The sequence below is a fragment of the Triticum dicoccoides genome, chromosome 1B (genome assembly GCF_002162155.2).
Source record: "Triticum dicoccoides isolate Atlit2015 ecotype Zavitan chromosome 1B, WEW_v2.0, whole genome shotgun sequence".
Lineage (NCBI taxonomy): Eukaryota > Viridiplantae > Streptophyta > Magnoliopsida > Poales > Poaceae > Triticum > Triticum dicoccoides.
In genome coordinates, this window is record NC_041381.1 from 638,543,635 (window position 1) to 638,564,210 (window position 20,576).

General features: G+C 55.4%; 1 protein-coding gene across 1 annotated transcript; it reads right to left on the minus strand.

Annotated features, from left to right (window-relative positions):
* Positions 1–17,734: 17,734 nt before the first annotated feature.
* On the minus strand, positions 17,735–19,425 carry LOC119350760 (mitogen-activated protein kinase kinase kinase 17-like). The gene has a single exon (XM_037618430.1). It carries the CDS (start codon positions 19,310–19,312, stop codon positions 17,735–17,737), a length of 1,578 nt encoding a protein of 525 aa, XP_037474327.1. The 5' UTR covers positions 19,313–19,425.
* Positions 19,426–20,576: the final 1,151 nt, after the last annotated feature.

Genomic DNA, 20,576 nt, shown 5'->3' on the forward strand with positions numbered 1-20,576 from the left:
TCTTTACTCGTTCCGTAACACATCATGCCGCGATCAACTCTTTGATCACATTGTGCATATTATGATGATGTCCTACCGAGTGGGCCCAGAGATACCTCTCCGTCACACGGAGTGACAAATCCCAGTCTCGATTCGTGCCAACCCAACAGACACTTTCGGAGATACCTATAGTGTACCTTTATAGCCACCTAGTTACATTGTGACGTTTGGTACACCCAAAGCATTCCTACGGTATCCGGGAGTTGCACAATCTCATGGTCTAAGGAAATGATACTTGACATTAGAAAAGCTTTAGCATACGAACTACGATCTTTGTGCTAGGCTTAGGATTGGGTCTTGTCCATCACATCATTCTCCTAATGATGTGATCTCGTTATCAACGACATCCAATGTCCATGGTCAGGAAATCGTAACCATCTATTGATCAACGAGCTAGTCAACTAGAGGCTTACTAGGGACATGGTGTTGTCTATGTACCCACACATGTATCTGAGTTTCCTATCAATACAATTATAGCATGGATAATAAACGATTGTCATGAACAAGGAAATATAATAATAACTAATTTATTATTGCCTCTAGGGCATATTTCCAACAGTTTTGGTACCTTACGTTCCGTTCCGTCGGCTAATGTAGCGCTGGGAGAACTACTGCGATTGTGTCCCGGATCTGCCGGACGAGCACCTCAGTAGAGAAAGCCTAAAACCGACCATCATGATGCAGCGAGATCTGGTCAGCTGTTCGAGAGGTTACAAAATCCTTAAAGATTTATTCCGCATAATGCCACTATAAAATGTAGATTGCGACGGATTGGTCTACCGATCAGGTGCCAATAGAGTCCTTAGTCCGGCCTTCCGGACACTAGGGGTTGCGCCGACCATACTCGAGTTCCTATGGCTAAGTGAGAGTAGTAAAGCCCTATAGCCCGATTGTCTGGTTCATGGTGAGAAACGCCTCCTTATAAGGACCCAACCATGGGATAAAGAGTGTTCACAAATACCGCGAACACCCCCGTACTCCTCACGTGGGGGTTGAAGCCGACGACTGGCCAACTCTCAGAATTTACATCAAATAAACAGCCGCAAAGGAAGACCGTATGTTCAAAACCAAACAGGCAACATATAACAAAAGTGCCATTATCCCATATTACAAACGTTGGCAAAAATGCCCTCAGGGAAATATAATGTCTTTGGTGCCTTATCCGCCGCCAGGCGGGCACCCTTCATTACACCTTCATAATACAATTCGGGCTTGCGATGCTCCTTACCCTCTGGTGGCACCTCAGTTATCAGCTTCTCTGCGTCAAGCTTCCCCCAATGCACTTTTGCATAGGCAAGAGCCATTCGCGCACCTTCTATACAGACTGATCGCTTGATAATATCAAGTCGAGGACAGACACCCACAATCCGCTTGACGAGTCCGAAGAAACTGCTGGGAATTGGCTCTGCAGGCCATAGCCGGATGATCAAATCATTCATGGCTAGTTCGGCCGCCTGGTGCAGTTTGACCAGCTGCTTCAGCTGATCGATAAAAGGCACCGGGTAGTTCGGCGCTAGATACTGCGACCAGAAGTTCCTCCCTGTAGACTCACCCTCCTCGGACCGGTAAAATTGGGCAGCATCTGATATACTACGAGGCAGATCCACAAACGCCCCTGTAAAATCAAGAATTCAGCTTGCCTCTTAGAGTTCTCCGCATTATAACATCATAACGGCCATAGATACAACAGGCCTTACCATCCGCAACTTTCTGGGCCTCCTGCATGCCCCGCACAGAACCTCGGGCTTCTTCCCGAGCATCTTCCGCGGCTTGGAGAGCTTGGGCGAGTTCGGATTCTTTCCCTACTAGACTCTGCTCCAAGCTCTCGCTTTTCGTCATAGTATCCTGAAGCTTCCGCTCAGCTATGATGACCCTGGCCTCGTGTTTTTCACGCAGAGCCTGTTCGGCGGCAGCCTTCTCTTGGGCATCAGCTGTTGCCTTCTTCAACGCCTCATGTTCGGCACTCGCCTCTAGGGCGTATAACACAAATACTTTTCAATAGGCACACTTATTAATTTGTGCCCCACGCAAGACAATGTTCAAACATACCTTGCCTCTCCTCCAATTGCCTCTTCACATGGCCAAGTTCTTCTTCGGCCCGTTTCAAGCTTTCTCTCAGTTCGGACACTTCCGCATTATGAGCGGCCGTCCTCTCTGCAGACACTTGTTTTCAAAAATATGGGTATACATCATTAAAAGTTCCCATTACAGCTGAGAATTTGATCCCCTGCCCGGCTCTCTTATTTCGGACAGTGTATCAGGGGCTACTCCTCATATCATACTAATTCTTTAAAGGTTCCTTAGAAACCATACCTCAAAGGCCTTTATAAGGCCAAGACAGGACTCATTCAGCCCGCTTTCGACAGCCTGAATCTTTCCAACCACCGCACCCATAAGGGTCCGATGTTCATCAATGATGGGCGCGTTCTTTAACACTGACAATAGACCGCCCGACAGATCGGCGTATGCTGAGGTGACCGGCGGGATAGGCAAACCTCCCTCCATGGAGGATGGTCGTTTCCCCGATCCCGGAGCCTTAGAGGCCTCCAGAACTTTATCCGGCCCCGGATGTCTTTGAGACGACACCTCGGTGTCGCGCCCAACTTCGGACAAGGAGTCCCTGGCGGCGTCTCGCTCGCCACCGCATTCGAGCTCAACGAATCCTCCGATGAGGATTGTCCAGCGGGAGACCTTGCCGGGCGGTATGAGGTGTTGTGACAGTTAAAATTACTATACCCAAACAACCCTGGATACATAGGCATATTCGGATTTCGGTTACTTACGATTTTCCCAGGGGCTGGGCCTCGGGATCCCACTCCGGGCTGTTATCGGCGGCCAGGGGGGATGCCTCTAGAGGGGAACCTCGCCCTCTCTTCGGCGACTCAGCCTCCAGGGACGGGGAAGCCGCACGCTTCTTCCCGCCTGCAGAGCGAGGCTCGTCCTCCTCTGCCTCCTCCTCTTCGTCTTCAGAAGAAGGAGCATCGCTGGAGCCTTCGGATTTGGCATCCGAAGCCCCGTGGCAACGGAGGCCCCTCCAGATCTTCTTGACCTCCTTGGAGGCCTCCTTATTTGGCGCCTTGTAAGGCGCAGGGACCAACATCTTCGTAAGAAGAGGTCCGGCCGATTCCTCCGGCAGCGGGGCCGGACATTGTATCCGCACCACCCTTTTTACCCATCCCTAAAGCCACAATGGAGCACGGTCAAAATGTCCCCCTCATGATATGCCAGTTGGAGCCCGGAGAGACAGGGCGTGGTTATAACTTACCGGGCTTGCAGAATGGGATGATTGATACCCCCGGTCCTCGGAAGAGTCCGGGCATGATTTGCTGGACTTAAAGAGCACCTTCCAGATATCCTCGTGGGAGGAATCGTAGAGCTCCTGGAGGGTCTGGTGCTCGGTTGGGTCAAATTCCCATAAAGTACAGGCTCGACGCTGGCAAGGGAGAACCAGGCGGACTAACATCACCTGGACCACGTCAACGAGCTTGACGTCCTTGTCGACCATATTCCGAACACGCGTCAGGAGCAGGGATAGCTCATCAGGCGAGCACCAGTTCTGGCCCTTCTTGGGCTAGGACGTCAGCCGCAGTGGAGCTCCGGACCTGAACTCGGGAGCTGCTGCCCATTTTTCGTCGCGTGGTTCGATGATATAAAACCACTGCTGCTGCCACTCCTTGACGGAGTCGTTAAAGGTGCCCTTCGGCCAAACAACCTTGGGCATCTTGCTCACCATGGCGCCGCCGCACTCAGCGTGCTCGCCACTCACAACCTTGGGCTTCACATTGAAAATCTTCAGCCACATGCCGAAGTGAGGCAGGATCCGGAGGAAGGCCTCGCACACGACGATGAACGTCGAGATATTGAGAAAAGAGTTAGGGGAAAGATCGTGAAAGTCAATCCCATAGTAATACATGACTCCCCAAATGAATGGGTGGAGGGGAAACCCGAGCCCGTGGATGAAATGGGGAAGGAACACGACTCTCTCGTGGGGCTCCGGTGTAGGGACGACCTATCCCGCCGATGGGAGACGGTGGCCAATCTTCTTGGCCAAATACCCGGCTTCTCGGAGTCTCTTGATATCCCTCTCCCGGACGGTAGAGGCCATCCATTTGCCTCCTGCTCCAGATCTGGACATCTTGGGAACCTCTCTTCGATGGAGAAGAAGAGCGCTTGGGCGTTGGGGCTCGAGCAGAGGGAAGCGAGTTAGCGGAAGGGGAAGGCATGGGTAAAAGAGGAAGATGCCCTATCTCTTTATAAGAGAAGGTAAAGAGCTTTTTGCGCCTCCCCACTTACCTGGTAGAACCCGCTAGTCTCCCACTCACCGCGATTAGCGGTACGGTTGGATTACCCATACCCGTATTGATGAGAATCCTGGGATGTAGGGACACGATCTTCGCTTCAACAAAGATGTGTCGAGGAAACCGCCTCGCAATACGCGATGTGGCTGGTTGTGAAAAACGGTTCGAATAATGACCTAGCTCTAGTGGCATGTCACATCGTCTAAATATTGTCAGCTGAAGTATCATTCTCTCTTTGATGGTGTGTGAGGATCATTTTGCAGGTCCGGACATGACCTACGTGTTCGATGATAACCATGGAGTATTTGGAGGAGGAACCCGCCTTGCAATGCCGAAGACAAAACTGTGCGTCGGACTCATCGTCATTGAAGCCTGGTTCAGGGGCTACTGAGGGAGTCCTGGATAAGGGGGTATCCAGACAGCCGGACTATATTCATCGTCCGGACTATAGAAGCATCAAGATACAAGACTCAAGACTTCGGCTCGTGTCCGGATGGGACTCTCCTTTGCGTGGAAGACAAGCTTGCCGATCCGAATATTATGTGTCCTTCCTTGTAACCGACTCCATGTAAACCCTAGCTCTCCGGCATCTATATAAACCGGAGAGCATGGTCCTTAGAAGGCCGATCACATTTACAATCATACCATCATAGGCTAGCTCTTAGGGTTTAGCCTCTATGATCTCGTGGTAGATCTACTCTTGTATTCCACATATCTTCAATATTAATCAAGCAGGAAGTAGGGTTTTACCTCCATCGAGAGGGCCCGAACCTGGGTAAACATTGTGTCCCTCGCTTCCTGTTACCATCAGCCTAAGGCGCACAGATCGGGACCCCCTACCTGAGATCCGCCGGTTTTGACACCGACACCTCCCGATCCATGTCCCAATGCATTTGTCTAGCGTTGGTGGGCTCAAAGGTGGCTCGCTAAGCTGGTGTGGGCGAGCTGCCCCGGCAAGAGGCTTGCCGGGGCTGCGGAGGCCGCCCCCGGCAAGGGCCTTGCCGGGGAGACCTGCTTCGCCCATCTGCACTTTGTGGCCTTGGTCCTTGATGTTGCTTTGTTTGTCTTGTGCCTTCGGCTTCTCTCCGGCTTCCCTTCCCTGCCCTATTATGCGCGACCGTGGCGGGTGGCTCTGACTTCCCGTGCACAAGTAAAGGGGTCAAAAGCAGAGCCCCTACTTTTGTACACCGACAGGAGCCCTCGGGCCTGGGCCATACATAAGCGCATCACATTGTTGGGCCAGGCCCAGAATGGTGCGCGAGCAGTTATGGCAGATTTTTACTGCGGTAACTGTTCCGTCCGCTGCGCTTCCCCATGACCTGCGTTGAACGCCCGACGTGGGGGTTGTGCGCGCGCATGACGGAAGCATGCTGGCGTCATCCCATGGTGGACAGTAAAGAGGCAGCTCGCGTGTCTCTTTGAGACCGCAGGGCCGCTGCTCATTTACTGCCCTCGCTTGGGAACCGTCGCTCCACGCGTCCCACTTCGCCTATACCTTGCGCCACGTTCGCTGCATGCACGATGCAGGGCGAATGATAAGTGCACGGGATGTGGGAAGTCGTGCGCGTGCGTGGGTCGATTCCCATGCGCCTTCAATGGAGAGGGGAGGGCGGTCGACGGCCCCGCTTGCTGTCACTTCAATGGGATGGATTGGCCGAGAGGGGGCGGCCGAGCCTCGCCCCCGCCCCTTTATAAAGAGGGGAGCGGGAGGAACGGTGCCTCTCAACCCTTCAACATCTGCCTCTCCCCATTCCTGCTTCCTCCTTCCTTCTACCATGGCGAGGGGGCGTGGCGACGCTTCATTGGTGGCGGCGAGGGTCTCGGCTCGACAACGCATTGCCCCTCCCCAAGAGCTCATAGCGGTGGAGCCGGTTGCGAGAGGGAGGGGGAGGGGGCAAGGTCGAGGCCGTTGTGGTGCTCGAGAGACAGGAGGACGGGGCGGCAGATTGGCTTCGCCTCCGCCAGCGGCCCCTCCTCCGGTGGAGGGCCACGTCGGGGACAATCCTTGCGAGCTCTTCATCAGGCTGCGCCAGCCGCCGCGCCGTCATCTTCGCCTCCCGACTCCGTTTTCGCGGGAGATGGAGCTGGATCCACTGCAGGCATTGTGGCTGCAGATGAGGGGTTGTGGGAACAGCGGCATACGGGCCGATGTCGAGTTCTCCGCCCCTCACGTCATGTACCTCCGTCGAGGGTGGAAGACCTTCGCCCGCGTCCATAGCTTGACAGAGGGGCTCACTCTCCATTTCAAATTAATGGAGAGTGGCCTCCTATCCATCTAGATATTCGGGCACTTCGGGACTCGCGTAAGGTGCTGCGTGGAGAGCTCCTCCGACGATGAAGATTCCTCCTCGAGCGAGGGTGACGAGGAGGATAGCGGCAGCGACGACGAGGGTAGAGGGCGGCAGGATGACGGGTCCGACTAGGTGTCGGGTGCCGCTCCGGGCGACACCGGCGACCCCATCATCCGTATCGCCGGCTCCTTGAACTTCTCGGGGTCGCCTCCTTGGGCGGCTGGCGTTGGGAGGCTGTGGAAGAGGAAGAGGGCGGGCGGCAAGGCCGTCAAGTCGGAGTATGCGGGCACCGATGCCTTCGTAGCGTATTGATAGTCCTGCCGCCTCGTCTTCCAGATATTCTACCGTCATCATCATCACCAGCCTCCCTTCGGGGTGGCCACCGGGATGTTCTCCTGGCGCCTTCTGCTGCTCGTACTTCGCCTAGGCACCCCTTTTGCCCTTTTGCCCTCTTGTTCCATTTCCTGAGGAGAGGTACAAGAAAGGGATTACGGGCACCTTATCTCTTTTTAATCTTGTAAGCCTTCGGGCCTTTGTTAGATTTAGAACTTGTAATCCCCCTGCTAATATTTTTCATTTCGTATGAACTGTACCTGTACGGGATGTTTTTAATGAAAAAGGGATGTTTGCCGGGTTGTTCATTCGTGGGGGAAACCCACGACAAGGAATGAACCCTTGTTACTATTTAAGGTAAACGTTTTTCGCCTGGCAACAGGCCTCGCCGTTCACCCATCTCGCTCGACCTTTCTCACGCTCTTGGCGGAGGCAGGGATGAGATGAGTTTGGGCTTCATGTTCTATCCCCTTGCTGCCACGACTACGACCAACTTCGGAGCTAGGAGATAATCCTTGGGTTCGAAAAGAGGGGAGCACGGTAGCTTGGATATAAAACGCGGTTTCACATACCCCAGTTCATAATGAAATGCATGATAGAGGATAAAAGACTTATCTGGACCTGCAGCCCGCGGCAACCTTGGCTTGCCGTGGACGAATCCTTGTATTTGCAGCCCCCGGCAACCTTGGCTTGCCGGGGTTGGGGCACCGGTCCGTTCCTTTCTTCCAAACAGCTCGGCAGAAATACTTACGTGTCCTGCGAACCAAAAAGGGCAGGGAAGAAAAAGAGAGATGCATACTCAAACTCTAAGCTAGGGGTTAGCCGCTGCCAAGCACTATCAACCCTAACCGAGGAGGAGACTCGACCTAGCATGCATGCTATAACTTAGGGCGCCAGCGCTTCATTTATTTACGCTTAGGGTCTGCGCCTGGCTTTGTACAAAGGGTTACATGCCTTGCCGGCAAGGCTTGTACAAAAGGGTGGCCTGCCGGGAGGCCCGGCAGCCGCGCCTTATGGGTAAAACTTGTAGAGATGCTCGATATTCCAGGAGTTGCTCACTGGAGTGGCATCTTCGGTCTCCAGCCGGACTGCGCCGGGCCTGGTGACTCGTGTTACCCGATAAGGGCCCTCCCACTTAGGCATCAACTTGTTGGAATTCTTGGCCGACTGAACATGCAGAAGAACAAGGTCGCCTTCCTCAAAGCTCCGGGCATGAACCTTGCGGCTATGGTAGCGGCGCAAGGCTTGCTGGTAGCATGCTGCTCTCACAGCCGCCTGGAGACAATCTTCCTCAAGGAGCGTTGCGTCATCTTGCCGCAATCGCTCTTGCTCAAGCTCATCATAAGCGAGCACTCAAGGTGACCCGTATATGAGTTCCATGGGGAGAACTGCTTCTGCCCCATAGACCGGGGCAAAGGGTGTCTGGCGGTGGCTCAATTTGGTGTCGTTCTGATCGACCAAAGAACCACCGGCAACTCATCAATCCAGCGTCTTCCACTTTTGTGCAGCCTGTCAAAAGTCTTCGTTCTTAAGCCTCGCAGGACTTCAGCATTTGCTCTCTCCGCCTGGCCGTTGCTCCATGGATGTGCCACGGAGGCAAAACAGACCCTGCTGCCGAGATCCTCAATGTATTGCATGAAGGCGTGGCTTGTGAACAGTGTGCCATTGTCAGTGATGATCCTGTTGGGTATCCCAAAACGGCACACTAGTCCCTTGAAGAACTTGATGGCTGACTGCGTTGTCACCTTCCTCACTGCTTCCACCTCTGGCCACTTTGTGAACTTGTCGATTGCAACATACAAGTACTCAAAGCCCCCGACAGCGTGGGGGAAGGGGCCCAATATGTTGAGCCCCCAGACCGAGAAGGGCCAGGAGAGAGGGATGGTTTGAAGGGCTTGGGCTGGTTGATGAAGCTTATTTGAATGGAACTGGCACGCTTCACACTTGGTTACTAGTGCCGTCGCATCCTGGAGGCGGTGGGCCAGATGAAGCCTTGCCGGAAAGCCTTGCCGGCAAGGGCCCTTGACCCTATGTGGGAGCCACATATGCCTACCAACAGCTTTAGTCCTTCCTCCCGGGAGATGCACTTCAATTTCACCCCATTCGGTCTTTTTCTATACAATACGTTATCAACAAATTGGTACAGAGCAGACCGGCGGGCTACTCTTTCTGCCTCTTCCTGCTCCTCAGGAAGCTCTCCTTTTTGGAGGAATCGGACGGCGTGCTGCGCCCATGTCGGAGCCTGTGGCTTGACGACAAGGATCAAAGGCATCTCTTCTGCCACGGGAGCGGCCGTCTCTACGGCCATGACCTGAGGTCCTGCCAGAGTCGATCGTCCCGCGGCAGGATTGGCATCCACGGCAACATCTTTGCCGGCGGCTCCGGGGAGCTCGGTGGGGAAGTACTTGCCGGAGCCTAGCTTCCTCCGCTTGTTCTGCCCGGTTGACGGCTCAACGAATGGCTGAGTTAACTGAAGCACGAAAGTACCTGGTTCCACAGGTAGCTTGAGGGCAGCGCGCTTTCACAGGTAGTCGGCGATGTCGTTCTCCGTTCGAGGGACATGCTCCGCTTGTATACCATCAAAGCGCTCCTCCAGTTTCCTCACCTCATCTATGTAAGCTTCCATCAACGGGCTTTGATAATCTTTGTTGACCTGCCTGACGACGAGTTGTGAGTCGCCCCTGACGATGAGATTTTTGACTCCGAGGTCCGCTGCGATCCTGAGACCGGCAAGCAAACCCTCCTACTCGGCGGTGTTATTGGTCAACATCTCCTGGGAAAGTGCATTTGGATGACGTACTTGAGGTGCTCTCCGGTGGGTGCGACAAGCAGTACACCAGCACCGGTGCCTTGCAGCGAAAAGGCCCCATCAAAGTACATGATCCAGTTGCAGCTCGTTTCCTTGCCGGGGAGAGTGGTCTGCTGTACCACTTCGTCGGGCGTCGAGGTCCATTCTGCAATAAACTCCGCCAAGACTCTGCTCTGAATCGTCGAGGTACTTTCAAATTTTAGACCAAAACTTGACAGCTCCAGGGCCCATTCCACGATCCTTTCTATTGCATCTGGGTTATGCAGTATCCGTTGCAACGGAAGGCGAGTAACCACGGTGATCTCGTGCGCTTGGAAGTAGTGGTGCAGCTTCCTCGAGGCCATAAGGAGGCCGAAGAGCAATTTTTGCACACCTGAGTACCTCGACCTAGCTCCCTGCAAGAGGGACCTGACGAAGTAAACCGGGTGCTGCACCATCTTCTTCCTTTGCGCCACTTCACCTGGCTGTGCGGGTCCTGCTGTACTGGCATCAGTCTTGCCGGGACCGAGCCCAACCGGGGACTCAGTCTTGCCGGGACCGAGCCCTACCGGGGAGAGTTCTGGCTCGCCAACTATTGACTCTGCCGCTGCTGCTGTCTCCTTGTCGACCTCTCTCTGCACCACCAATGCGGCGCTAACCACTTGGTTTGTTGCCGCTAGATATAGCAGCAACGGTTCTTGTGATTTGGGCGCAACCAGCACCGGGACAGAGGAGAGGTACTTCTTCAAGTCTTGCAATGCCGCCTCGACCTCTGGGGTCCACTCCACTGGGCCCGTCTTCTTTAAGATCTTGAAAAAGGGGAGGGCACGCTCCGTGGATTTGGAGATGAATCTGCTCATGGCAGCAACGCAGCCAGTGAGCCGACGCACGTCCTTGATCCGGTTGGGTGCCTTAATCTGCTCGATGGCCCTAATCTCGTCTGGGTTTGCCTCAATCCCGCGCTGCGACACAAAGAACCCGAGAAGCTTGCCGGACGGGACACCGAAGACACACTTCTCAGGGTTCAATTTGAGTTTGATCTTGCGCAGGTTTCTGAATGTTTCCTCCAGATCTTGCACAAGTGTTGCTTTGTCCTTGGTTTTGACCACTATATCATCCATATAAGCTTCCATATTTCTATGTAGTTGGGGTTCAAAACCAATTTGGACTGCTCTTGCAAAGGTTGAGCCAGCACTCTTCAACCCGAACGGCATCCGTAAAAAGCAATACGTACCACATGGGGTGATGAATGTTGTCTTTTCCTCGTCTTCTTTTGTCATGAAGATCTGGTGGTATCCTGAGTAGGCGTCAAGGAATGATAACAGGTCACACCCAGCCGTGGAGTCAACAATCTGGTTGATACACGGTAACGGGAAGGGATCCTTTGGACAAGCCTTATTGATGTCCGTGTAATCAATACACAGCCTCCACTTCCCGTTTGCCTTGTGCACCACTATCGGATTGGACAACCATGTCGGATGGAGTACTCCTCTTACCAAGCCTGCCGCCTCTAGCTTCCTGATTTCCTCTGTGATGAACTCTTGCCTCTCCGGAGCTTGCTTCCTGACCTTCTGCTTGACGGACCGCGCATGAGGACAAACAGCAAGATGGTGCTCAATCACTTTCCTGGGAACACCGGGGGTGTCGGAGGCTTGCCACGTAAACACATCGACATTCGCCCGCAAGAAAGTGACGAGCTCACTTTCCTATTTGCTGTCGAGGGTGGAGCTTATGGTAAAAGCCCCACCCGTGCCGTCCTCCTTGATGGGCACCTTCTTAGTCTCTAGTGGTGCGGCTCTGGACTTTTTGCTCTTGCCGGTGGAGCTCTCTGGCACGTCCTCAATGGGAGCGCAACACCCTGAAGAGGTGTGCTTGCCGGAGTGGGTGCGAGGGGTCTCGCCAGTCTTCTTCCCTCTTGGAGCTCCGTCGGCAGGAGCAGGTGCCTTAGCGGCAGCTGCTGCAACTACTTCCCGGTAGAGTTGGTCGGCGCAAATCAGCGCATCCTTCTTGTCGGAGGGGACGGTGATGATGTTCATCGGCCCAGGCATCTTCAACATGTTGTAGGCGTAGTGTGAACCCGCCATGAACTTGGCTAGTGTCGGGCGACCGAGGATCCCGTTGTAAGGCAAGGGGATCTCGGCTACATCAAAAACAATCCTTTTCGTCCTATGGTTCAGCTGCCTCCGAATGTCACGGGCAGCGTGACCTTTCCCTTTGGCTGGCTCCTCCCCGGGTTAACCCCTTGGAACGTGCCCGTCTCCTCGAGGTCTCCATCAGGGATCTGCAGCCTTTTGACCACAACAGGCAAGATCAAGTTCAGGCCGGCCCCGCCGTCAACCAACATCTTTGTCACCTTGAGGTTGTGGATCGTTGGTGAAACCAACAATGGCAAGCACCCGACCGCAGTAGTGCGGTCAGGGTGGTCCTCGGTGTTGAAGATGATGGGCGTGCTGGACCATTTCAGCGGCTTCCGTGCGTCGAACGACGGCTCCACCACCGTGATCTCACGCGCCCACTGCTTGAGTTGGCGGTGGGACGTATGCAGCGAGGCGCCACCATCGACGCACATGGCCTCTGTGGCTTTCTAAAACTCGTGGTCGCCGGACTCGTCGTCCTCGTCATGATCATCATCTTCCTGCTTCTTGTCGCGGCCCCGGACGGGCCTCTGCTCCTGATTATCCTTGCCGCGGTGGCCTCCTTGGCCGCCACGTTTCTTGCCGGATCCCTCGGCACCATCTTGGCCTTTCTCCTTGTCCCGCCACTCATACTCGGCTTTCTGCTTCTCAGCGAGCAGCTCTACTTGCCGGCAGTTTTGGAGGTCATGGCCCTTGGTGCGGTGGATCTTGCAGTACTACTTGTCGGAGCCTCCTGGCTTGTCGGCAGCTGCCAAGGCCTGGCAAGCGACTCACCCGGCAACCTCCTTGCCGGGGTCGCTCGCCTTGGTCTCCTTGGTGGCGCCGGTGTCGTCGGATCCCTCGACGGCAAGCACGGCCTTGCCCTTGCGCTTCCCGTTACGGTGTCGGCCCTTCTTCGCTGGGGTGGCGGTGTCGCCAGTGGAGTCGGTTTCCGCGCTGGCATCTTTGCCGGGGTACTTCCTCCCCTCTTCAGCGCGAGTGCATCGATCGGCCAGGACATAAAGCTTGGCCACATCCTTGACCTTGTTCATCGCCAGCTCTTCGCGCATCTTGCGGTTGCACACATTCTGGTGGAATGCACTGATCACGGCGGCAGGATGAACATCGGGGACGTTGTACTGCACCCGGCTGAACCTTTGGATGTACTTGCGCAAGTTTTCTCCTTCCTTCTGGGGGATGATGTGTAGATCACTCGCCTGGCCATGAGCTTGGTGACATTCGGTAAAGGCGCCAACAAACTCATGGCACAGATCCGCCCAAGAAGAGATGGAATCCATCGGCAAGTGCATCAACCATGACATAACATTAGGCTTGAGTGCCAATGGGAAGTAGTTGGCAAGCACCTTATTGTCACGGGCCCCATCAGCTTGCATCGCGATGGTGTAGATGCTGAGGAACTCTGACGGGTGAGTCTTTTCGTTGTACTTCTCGCCAACGTCGGGCTTGAATGTGTGGTGGGAGGGCCACTGGAACTGCCGCAGCTCACGGGTGAAAGCCGGACAACTGACCTCATAGGGTAGGCCACCGTAGCCTCCCGGCGCTGGGTGGTCCGTGGCGGGCCCTGCCCGCCTGTCCGACTGGCGGCGCGCGTCATGTCGGCGCTCGATGGTAGTTCGAGCATCCTCATGAACCCGCTCCCGAAGGACTTGACGCTGATCGCGGTTGGTTCGCGGGTCGGACGACGCGATGGAGATATCATCACGAGCGTCGTCGCGACAGACCGACGCCCAGGGTGGCCGGGATGGAGGAGGGGAGTGCACCGTGGCCGCATCGCCTCCGGCATGGCCTCCACTGGCATGCGGTGGCCCGGCAGAGCGACGGCCTACGGGTCCCGCCGGCCGCAACTCATCGTTGTTGGCGATGCCGACGAGGCTCTGGACGGTGGCCCTCCATTCGTCGAGCTTCTCCGTGGCGGGAGGAAAATCGAGGAGCAGCTGCGCGCGTGCTAGGGCTTCCGCTGGCGTGGGTGGCGGCGAAAACTGGGTGGACCGCGATGCGCCTCGACTTCTAACCACGTTAAAAGGAGCCGCGTCACGGTCCCGCAGTCGTTCGCCACCTCCGTCAGCACCTCGGCACGCACGCTGGCCCTCCTCATCATGTGATGGGCGCACGGGACTCTTCCCAGGGCGGCGCGCAGGGTCACCGGCAGGGTGACGCTGCTCATCACGCACAACCTGAGAAGAGCGCGTCGTGGGCGCCGGTGTTGGTGTCTTGGAGGTCACCGTGCCACCGTATGGCGGGATGGCGGCGCCCCTGGAGGGCCCCGCGCCGCCTGCGGGGGGGCCGACTCCGTCTCTGGAGCCTGCGACTGGTGGCTCGTCGCCTGGCGCGCGAACAACGCCACTCGCCAAGCCTGGACCGCCAGGGTGATGTGGATGTTCGCGGGCCACGCCACGGGTTCTCTCCATGACTGGCCCGCTACTAGTCTACACCGGTACTGGCAATCCGGTCCCGGACGAACCGATCGCCGTGGCCGTCTTCTTCTTAGGAGCCATGGCAATGAGGAACAGCTAGGTCAACTGGTAGACTAGATTCTCACAATTGCGCACCCCCTACCTGGCGCGCCAAAGATGCCGGTGGGAAACGACACCTATGGGATCACTGGAATCCCTACTACGGTTGCGGGGCGCGGGATCGTGAGAAGAGCGGGACTAGCAGACAGCACAAAGGGGGATTTACCCAGGTTCGGGCCGCAAAGATGCGTAAAACTCTATGATCCTGCTTTGGTGGATGTATTTAGTGTTCTTGAGCTCTTGAACTAGCTCTGGGTGCTGCCAGGTTCCAAAGATCCCAATCCTTCTCCAGTGCGCCATGGGCCTCCTTTTATAGGCGAAAGGGGCTGCGACAGTGGCACACAAGAGGTGGAAAGTGCTACAGCGCTGTGAGCTTATCGTTGGTATTACAGGACAAAGTGCATTTAATGCGAGGCTTAGGTGCCCCTTCACTTTATCGGGGATGAGAGCGAGGCCCGTCCCTTCCGTCGCCGCTCCTCCTTGCTTTGACACTCGCCCTGGCCAGCGATGCATGTGGTGCCATGTAGGCAGGCAGGCAGCTGAGGTGGCGCGGTGGTGGAGCCTCCACAAAGGGCGGCATGTTGCCACGCAGGTGCCTGCCCAGCTGGTTCGGTCGGCAGCTGCATGCGAACGGCGGCGGAGACTTCGCTGACGTGGGCCTGGCAGTGGCCCTGCTGGTGCGCTTGGCGAGGGCCTTGCCAGGTGGCCCGGCAAGGGTCTTGCCGCGGCACGCCGTCATCCCCGGCAAGGACCTTGCCGGGGGTCTCGTGGGCTTCCTTGGTAAGAACCCTGCCGAGGATTGTTGCCTTCCTATCCTCATTTGATCTTGACTATTCTTTGTCTTCACAAAGATCTGCATGCCACCACGGAGGTGCCTCCCAAGCCCTGTCCCAATGCATTTGTCTAGCGTTGGTGGGCTCAAAGGTGGCTCACTCAGCTGGTGTGGGCGAGCTGCCCCGGCAAGAGGCTTGTCGGGGCTGCGGAAGCCGCCCCCGGCAAGGGCCTTGCCGGGGAGACCTGCTTCGCCCATCTGCACTTTGTGGCCTTGGCCCTTGATGTTGCTTTGTTTGTCTTGTGCCTTCGGCTTCTCTCCAGCTTCCCTTCCCTACCCTGTTATGCGCGGCCGTGGCGGGTGGCTCTGACTGCCCGTGCACAAGTAAAGGGGTCAAAAGCAGAGCCCCTACTTTTGTACACCGACAGCTGGGATATCTGTGATCAACGTCTGACATGTAGGAGCACATAAAATATAGTCCAACGCTACCGAGCCCGTCCTGTCTGTATCACACGCCTCCTCCACGAACCCGTCAAGATTCAGACATCTCCAGACTTCAGCTGCCCTAGAACAAATGAAGAGAGCGTGCATAATGTCTTCGCGTCCACCCACACACATAGGGCAGCTATCAGACGTATCGATATGGCGATTTGCCAACACCCCATAACATGGTATGAAACCGTGTAAAACCTTCAAGGCATGGATCTTAATCTTTGCTGGGGCGGGCGATGTCCAGAGCTTCTTCCACACCGGGTAGCGCTGGGACGGCTCCTTTAATCCATCTCTTGTTTGAAAGAAGCGAGCTCTTGCAACATGTGAGACATAACTTTCATTTAGACGTTCTGCTTACACAATATGACAAGCGAATTTCCCTTCAGGGTGCATGCCTGGAACAGAAATGTTCCGTGGAAAGCTTATCTAGTGTCAATGAGTCGATCAACACTTAGCCAAGTATAAAATGATACTTGAGGCACACCAATCAACAGGGTTACACTTTGCTCGTTAGGAGAGTGGCAAAATCGGTTAAAAACATCGTCGTTCGACTCTGTCAAGTATACGCTGGCACGTTAAATGATGGTTGTATACACATGTTTTTCATGATTGCCGACGAAAGACGAATATTAGCCCCCTCCCTCCAACATAAATTTTCCAACCTGCCCCTTTCATATGTTTGTTGGCGCCTTTCGCCAGTCCTGACCCTCCTCACCGTTGAGGCCATGTTATTTTCTGTTTGTTATGCACAAAGAAAATTTAAAAATAAGTTAGAGGTCTAGGGGGGTGGTTTTTGATAAAGAGTGAACTTTATTAGCTCGATACGGAGCATCAAGAGGATATAAACACAATGAGCATGCCCGGCTTCTGCATAGCTAGGAGGCATACAACCAACGCTAACGCGCACACACACAAGAACACATCAGCAAATAGCAAATTCATACAAGACCAAGCTATGTGTAGGCGATCAAATCCACTGTCGGCAACTACATCAATGACCATATCCGCACCAATCATTTCTTTTTTTGCGAAAAAACGCATCAACCATCTCATGACACCCAAAAAAGGTCCACCAATGTAGAGTCCTAGAATGATGTTTAGAGAGGCAAATTTAGAAGAGATGGTTGAAGTTGCTCTAAGAAAGCGTCGAGGGTATTTTCTTCCCCCAAACACCACTAGACACTCTGCCATTACATCACTAGATATCTTGCAGATACTAGATCATACCTACAGTACATCTTACTGAACAAACATCATACCATATCTAACTCAACCGGTCAAACCAAACGGAAGAGCGATTTGTGGAGTGGCACGCCGACCTCGTCCCCGGATGCCGCGTGCCTGCTCTGCCCGTTGCCCTGCCTGGCGCAATATTCAGTTAGTTAGGCGCCCACATTATTCCAGGATGCAGCTGACCCTTCCGCCCAAACCTGGATCATCCCTGTAGAAACTTCCCAGAGCCAGGTATGTAAAAATATCTAGGCGAACATCTACTGTAAGCATGTGTGTCTATCTATCTATTTATCTATCTTGGCGCTGATGTAACCCGGCGGATTTGGACGAGCGTCATGGACAATAACCAACTGCACCGTGCTTTCCTGCCAACAACCTTGGCCAGCTCCTCTAGCTGCAGCTGCCGGACGGCGTGCGCGGCCGCCCAACTGCACAGTCGCCCCTGCCTGCCACTTGGCCGATGGGCTCACGAAAAGCTGGCCAGACCAGCTGTTTCTGCAATGCAATGGAGCTGATCGGAGGTTCACACACGTACGTACCTCTGCTGCTTGCCACATTTGTCAGCAATTGCCAAGGGTCGCCACGGGATCACGGGGCCCTTTTTCCGCTCGCCGTTGCTTCCAGTTTGAGCAACGCGTGCACGATCCATCCATCGGGTAGATGGGGTGCGGTTGAATTGGGTTTCTGAGTTGTCGGCGGTGGAAACGGATGAGACGCCGTCGTTTTCATGCGCTCGCTCCGGTGGGTCGACCAGCACATCGGTTTCAACTCCAACGGTTGCTGGAAGGCGGGTGCATTTCCAGTGATGGATGGGGCTTGTGGTACGTTCTGCTCATCTGCTCAACGCCGTGATAGCCCAGGTGATCTTGTGGTGCACGTTGTGATCTGATCTGACATGGTGTAAAAATGCGAAAGTAACAGAGGAAAACGAAGCGAGAAATAGAGCAAATTTGGCATCTTCAACGACTTTACTGGTAGTATTTCTTTTTCACCGCTATCAACACTAACTACAGCCGGATCGCTAGCGATCGAATCCGACGAATGTACATCTTCCTGCTGCTGATTCACTAAAGCTTCATCGGCTACTCCTACATTATGCACAACGAGCTCGCCGCCGGCGTCGAAAGCCTCGGCGTCAAACTCTGCTTCCAGCAGTAACGACGATTCTTCGTCCCGGAAGCCTTCGTCGTAATCGTACGCCGTCTCTTCAGGCGGCGCCGCGGCCACCGGCACGGCAGCACCAACGACTCCAGCTTCTTCTACTCCTGATTCTGCTTCTACTCTTTCATCATCCCAAATATATACATTGGCCTCCTCAGCCGGCGCGGCCGCCGGCGAATCGGGAGCTTCACTGCAGGACTGCTCGGCCGGCGTCTCAGATTGGCAGCTCAATACATCGATCCAGCCGTCGTCGGACTCCCAGTCCGGCAAGACCGAGCAGAAGGCCGCCAATGCCTTCATCCTCTCGGCCGTGTCATCATCGGGCACGTTCTCATCCTCGTCGGCGTCAGATTCCCACATTGCAGCGTCCAATGTGCTCTTGGGGGAGACCCACTTGCCCTTCAGCTCAGCCGACTCGACGTCGGCGCCACAGCCGGCGAACGCCAAGAACGGGTGCTCCAGCAGCTGCTCCGCGGTCCACCGCTCGCCGGCGCACCGCCTGAGGCACTTGTCAAGGAAGTCCTTGGCCTCCGACGACAGGCGCTCGGGCGCCTCCGGCACGGCGTCCGTGTACCCGATGAGGCGCACCGCCGCGACCACGTCGTCCATGTGGCTCCAGGGGGCGCGGCCGGTGGCCATCTCGATGACGGTGCAGCCCAGGGCCCAGACGTCGGCGGCCGGGCCCTGCTCCTCCCCTCGCACCACCTCAGGCGCCATGAACGCCGGCGTGCCCCCAATCGGCCCCGCCGAGCCCACGCTCCGGGCGCACCCGAAGTCCGCGAGCTTGGCCCAGCCGTCGGCGCCGATGACCACGTTCCGGCCCTTGACGTCGCCGTGGACCATGGACTCCCCGTGGAGGTACGCGAGGCCCCTGGCCACGTCGGCCGCGTAGGCGCGGACGGCGCCTTCCTCGAGGCAGCCGCCGTTGCGCTCGACCTCGTCGGCGAGCGAGCCGCCGGGCGCGAACTCGAGGAAGAGCTGGTACTCCCCGCCGGCCGCGGCGCGGGAGCCGAGGCAGGGGAGCACGTAGGGCGAGCAGAGGGAGGCCAGGATGCCGCCCTCCCGCCGCAGCAGCGCCTGCGCGTCGGCGGCTCCGGCCGACTTGACCGCGAGCAGCTCGTCGCCGTCGCCGGCCGCGAAGAGCGACACGACGGCGCCGGACGCGCCCCGGCCGAGCGTGCGGACGCGCGTCAGCCGCCGCCGGCCGCTGGTGCCCGGCGCGTCCTCCGCCATCGTCCGCAGCCCTTCCTCCCTCATCCCCCGCCGCGTTTTCTTGGAGGATTGGGCCGGTCTCGCTCGGAAGCCGACGATGAATGTCGAAGTCTGTGCGCGCGCGCGCGCTGATCGATGCCTGGATACGAATGTGTTGCTGTTGCGGGATGGGGGATGGAGGATTCGTATTTATGGCGCGCGGGGGAGTGCCAATGCCAAGTTCGGCGCGAGATCTTGCGTGCGGGGCTGGTTGCCGATGGCGGGAAAAGCACGTGAGGATTTCGCCATGGCGCGCGGGGCCGGGGTTTTCCTCGTGCCGGGAGGGGTGGCCCTGACCTGTGGGCCTCTCGTGGTGGGTCCCGCTCTCTGGGAATGTGCTGACCGGTGGAGGACTTCGGCCACGTGGAACGGCCGGCGACGCGAGTGGAAAACGGGGTCAACGAGTCAAACGGGAAGGGAGGGACCCTTTTCTCCTTTTTCTTTTTTCTTTTTCTTTTCCGTTTTCTTTTTCTGAGAGAATATAGGAAGGAAAGGGACTATTTGCTTGTGTGGATTTGCGAAGGGAGCTCTGTGAATTCTTGGGTGAGCCTAAAAGGGCAGGAGTGGCTAAAATAAGCACATTATGAAATATAAGCAATATGGGGTGCCTATTTTTTGGACTTCCCTCTCTCTCTCTCTCCTCCTCGCGCGACACGCATGTGCAATGACCCCGGACGTATGACAAAACTCCGACTTCCCTTTGACTTTTTTTTCCTTTTCGGTGTGCGGCTCTCTTCCTCCCGTTTTCATCCATGCCCCGACATAACTCTTTTCATTTTTGTAGAGACGACTCGCATTGCTTTCACCACACTCTATTGCTTTCCTATTGAGAGACATCGTTCCTCGCTGGTCGGGATGAGTTGGAAAGTTTGAACTTTCAAGATAAAAAGTTGAAATCCTCGAGGGTCGTCTTTTGAAGTTTTGAAAGTGGAGCTATTTAAAATGAAAACTCATATATACAAGCTTGGAGGAGGGAAGAGGCATCCATGGTTTATTGCAAAAAATATGAATATCAAATGTTTTTTATTAGAAAAATCTCAAATGTGTGGTTGAGCAATATTTGGTTCAAAACATACAGAAGTCCAGTACCAGGCTTCAAGGGGCAGAAGCCTACCCTCGAACAAATCAAATTTGCTACTACTACCAATCTTGCTCCAACCCGTTAGCTCACATCCCATGTCCTATGCCAGTTGCAACCCATGACTATGGATGGCAATGGGTGGGGTATGATGCGGGTACAATAATTCATACACATACCCATGTTTCTCAT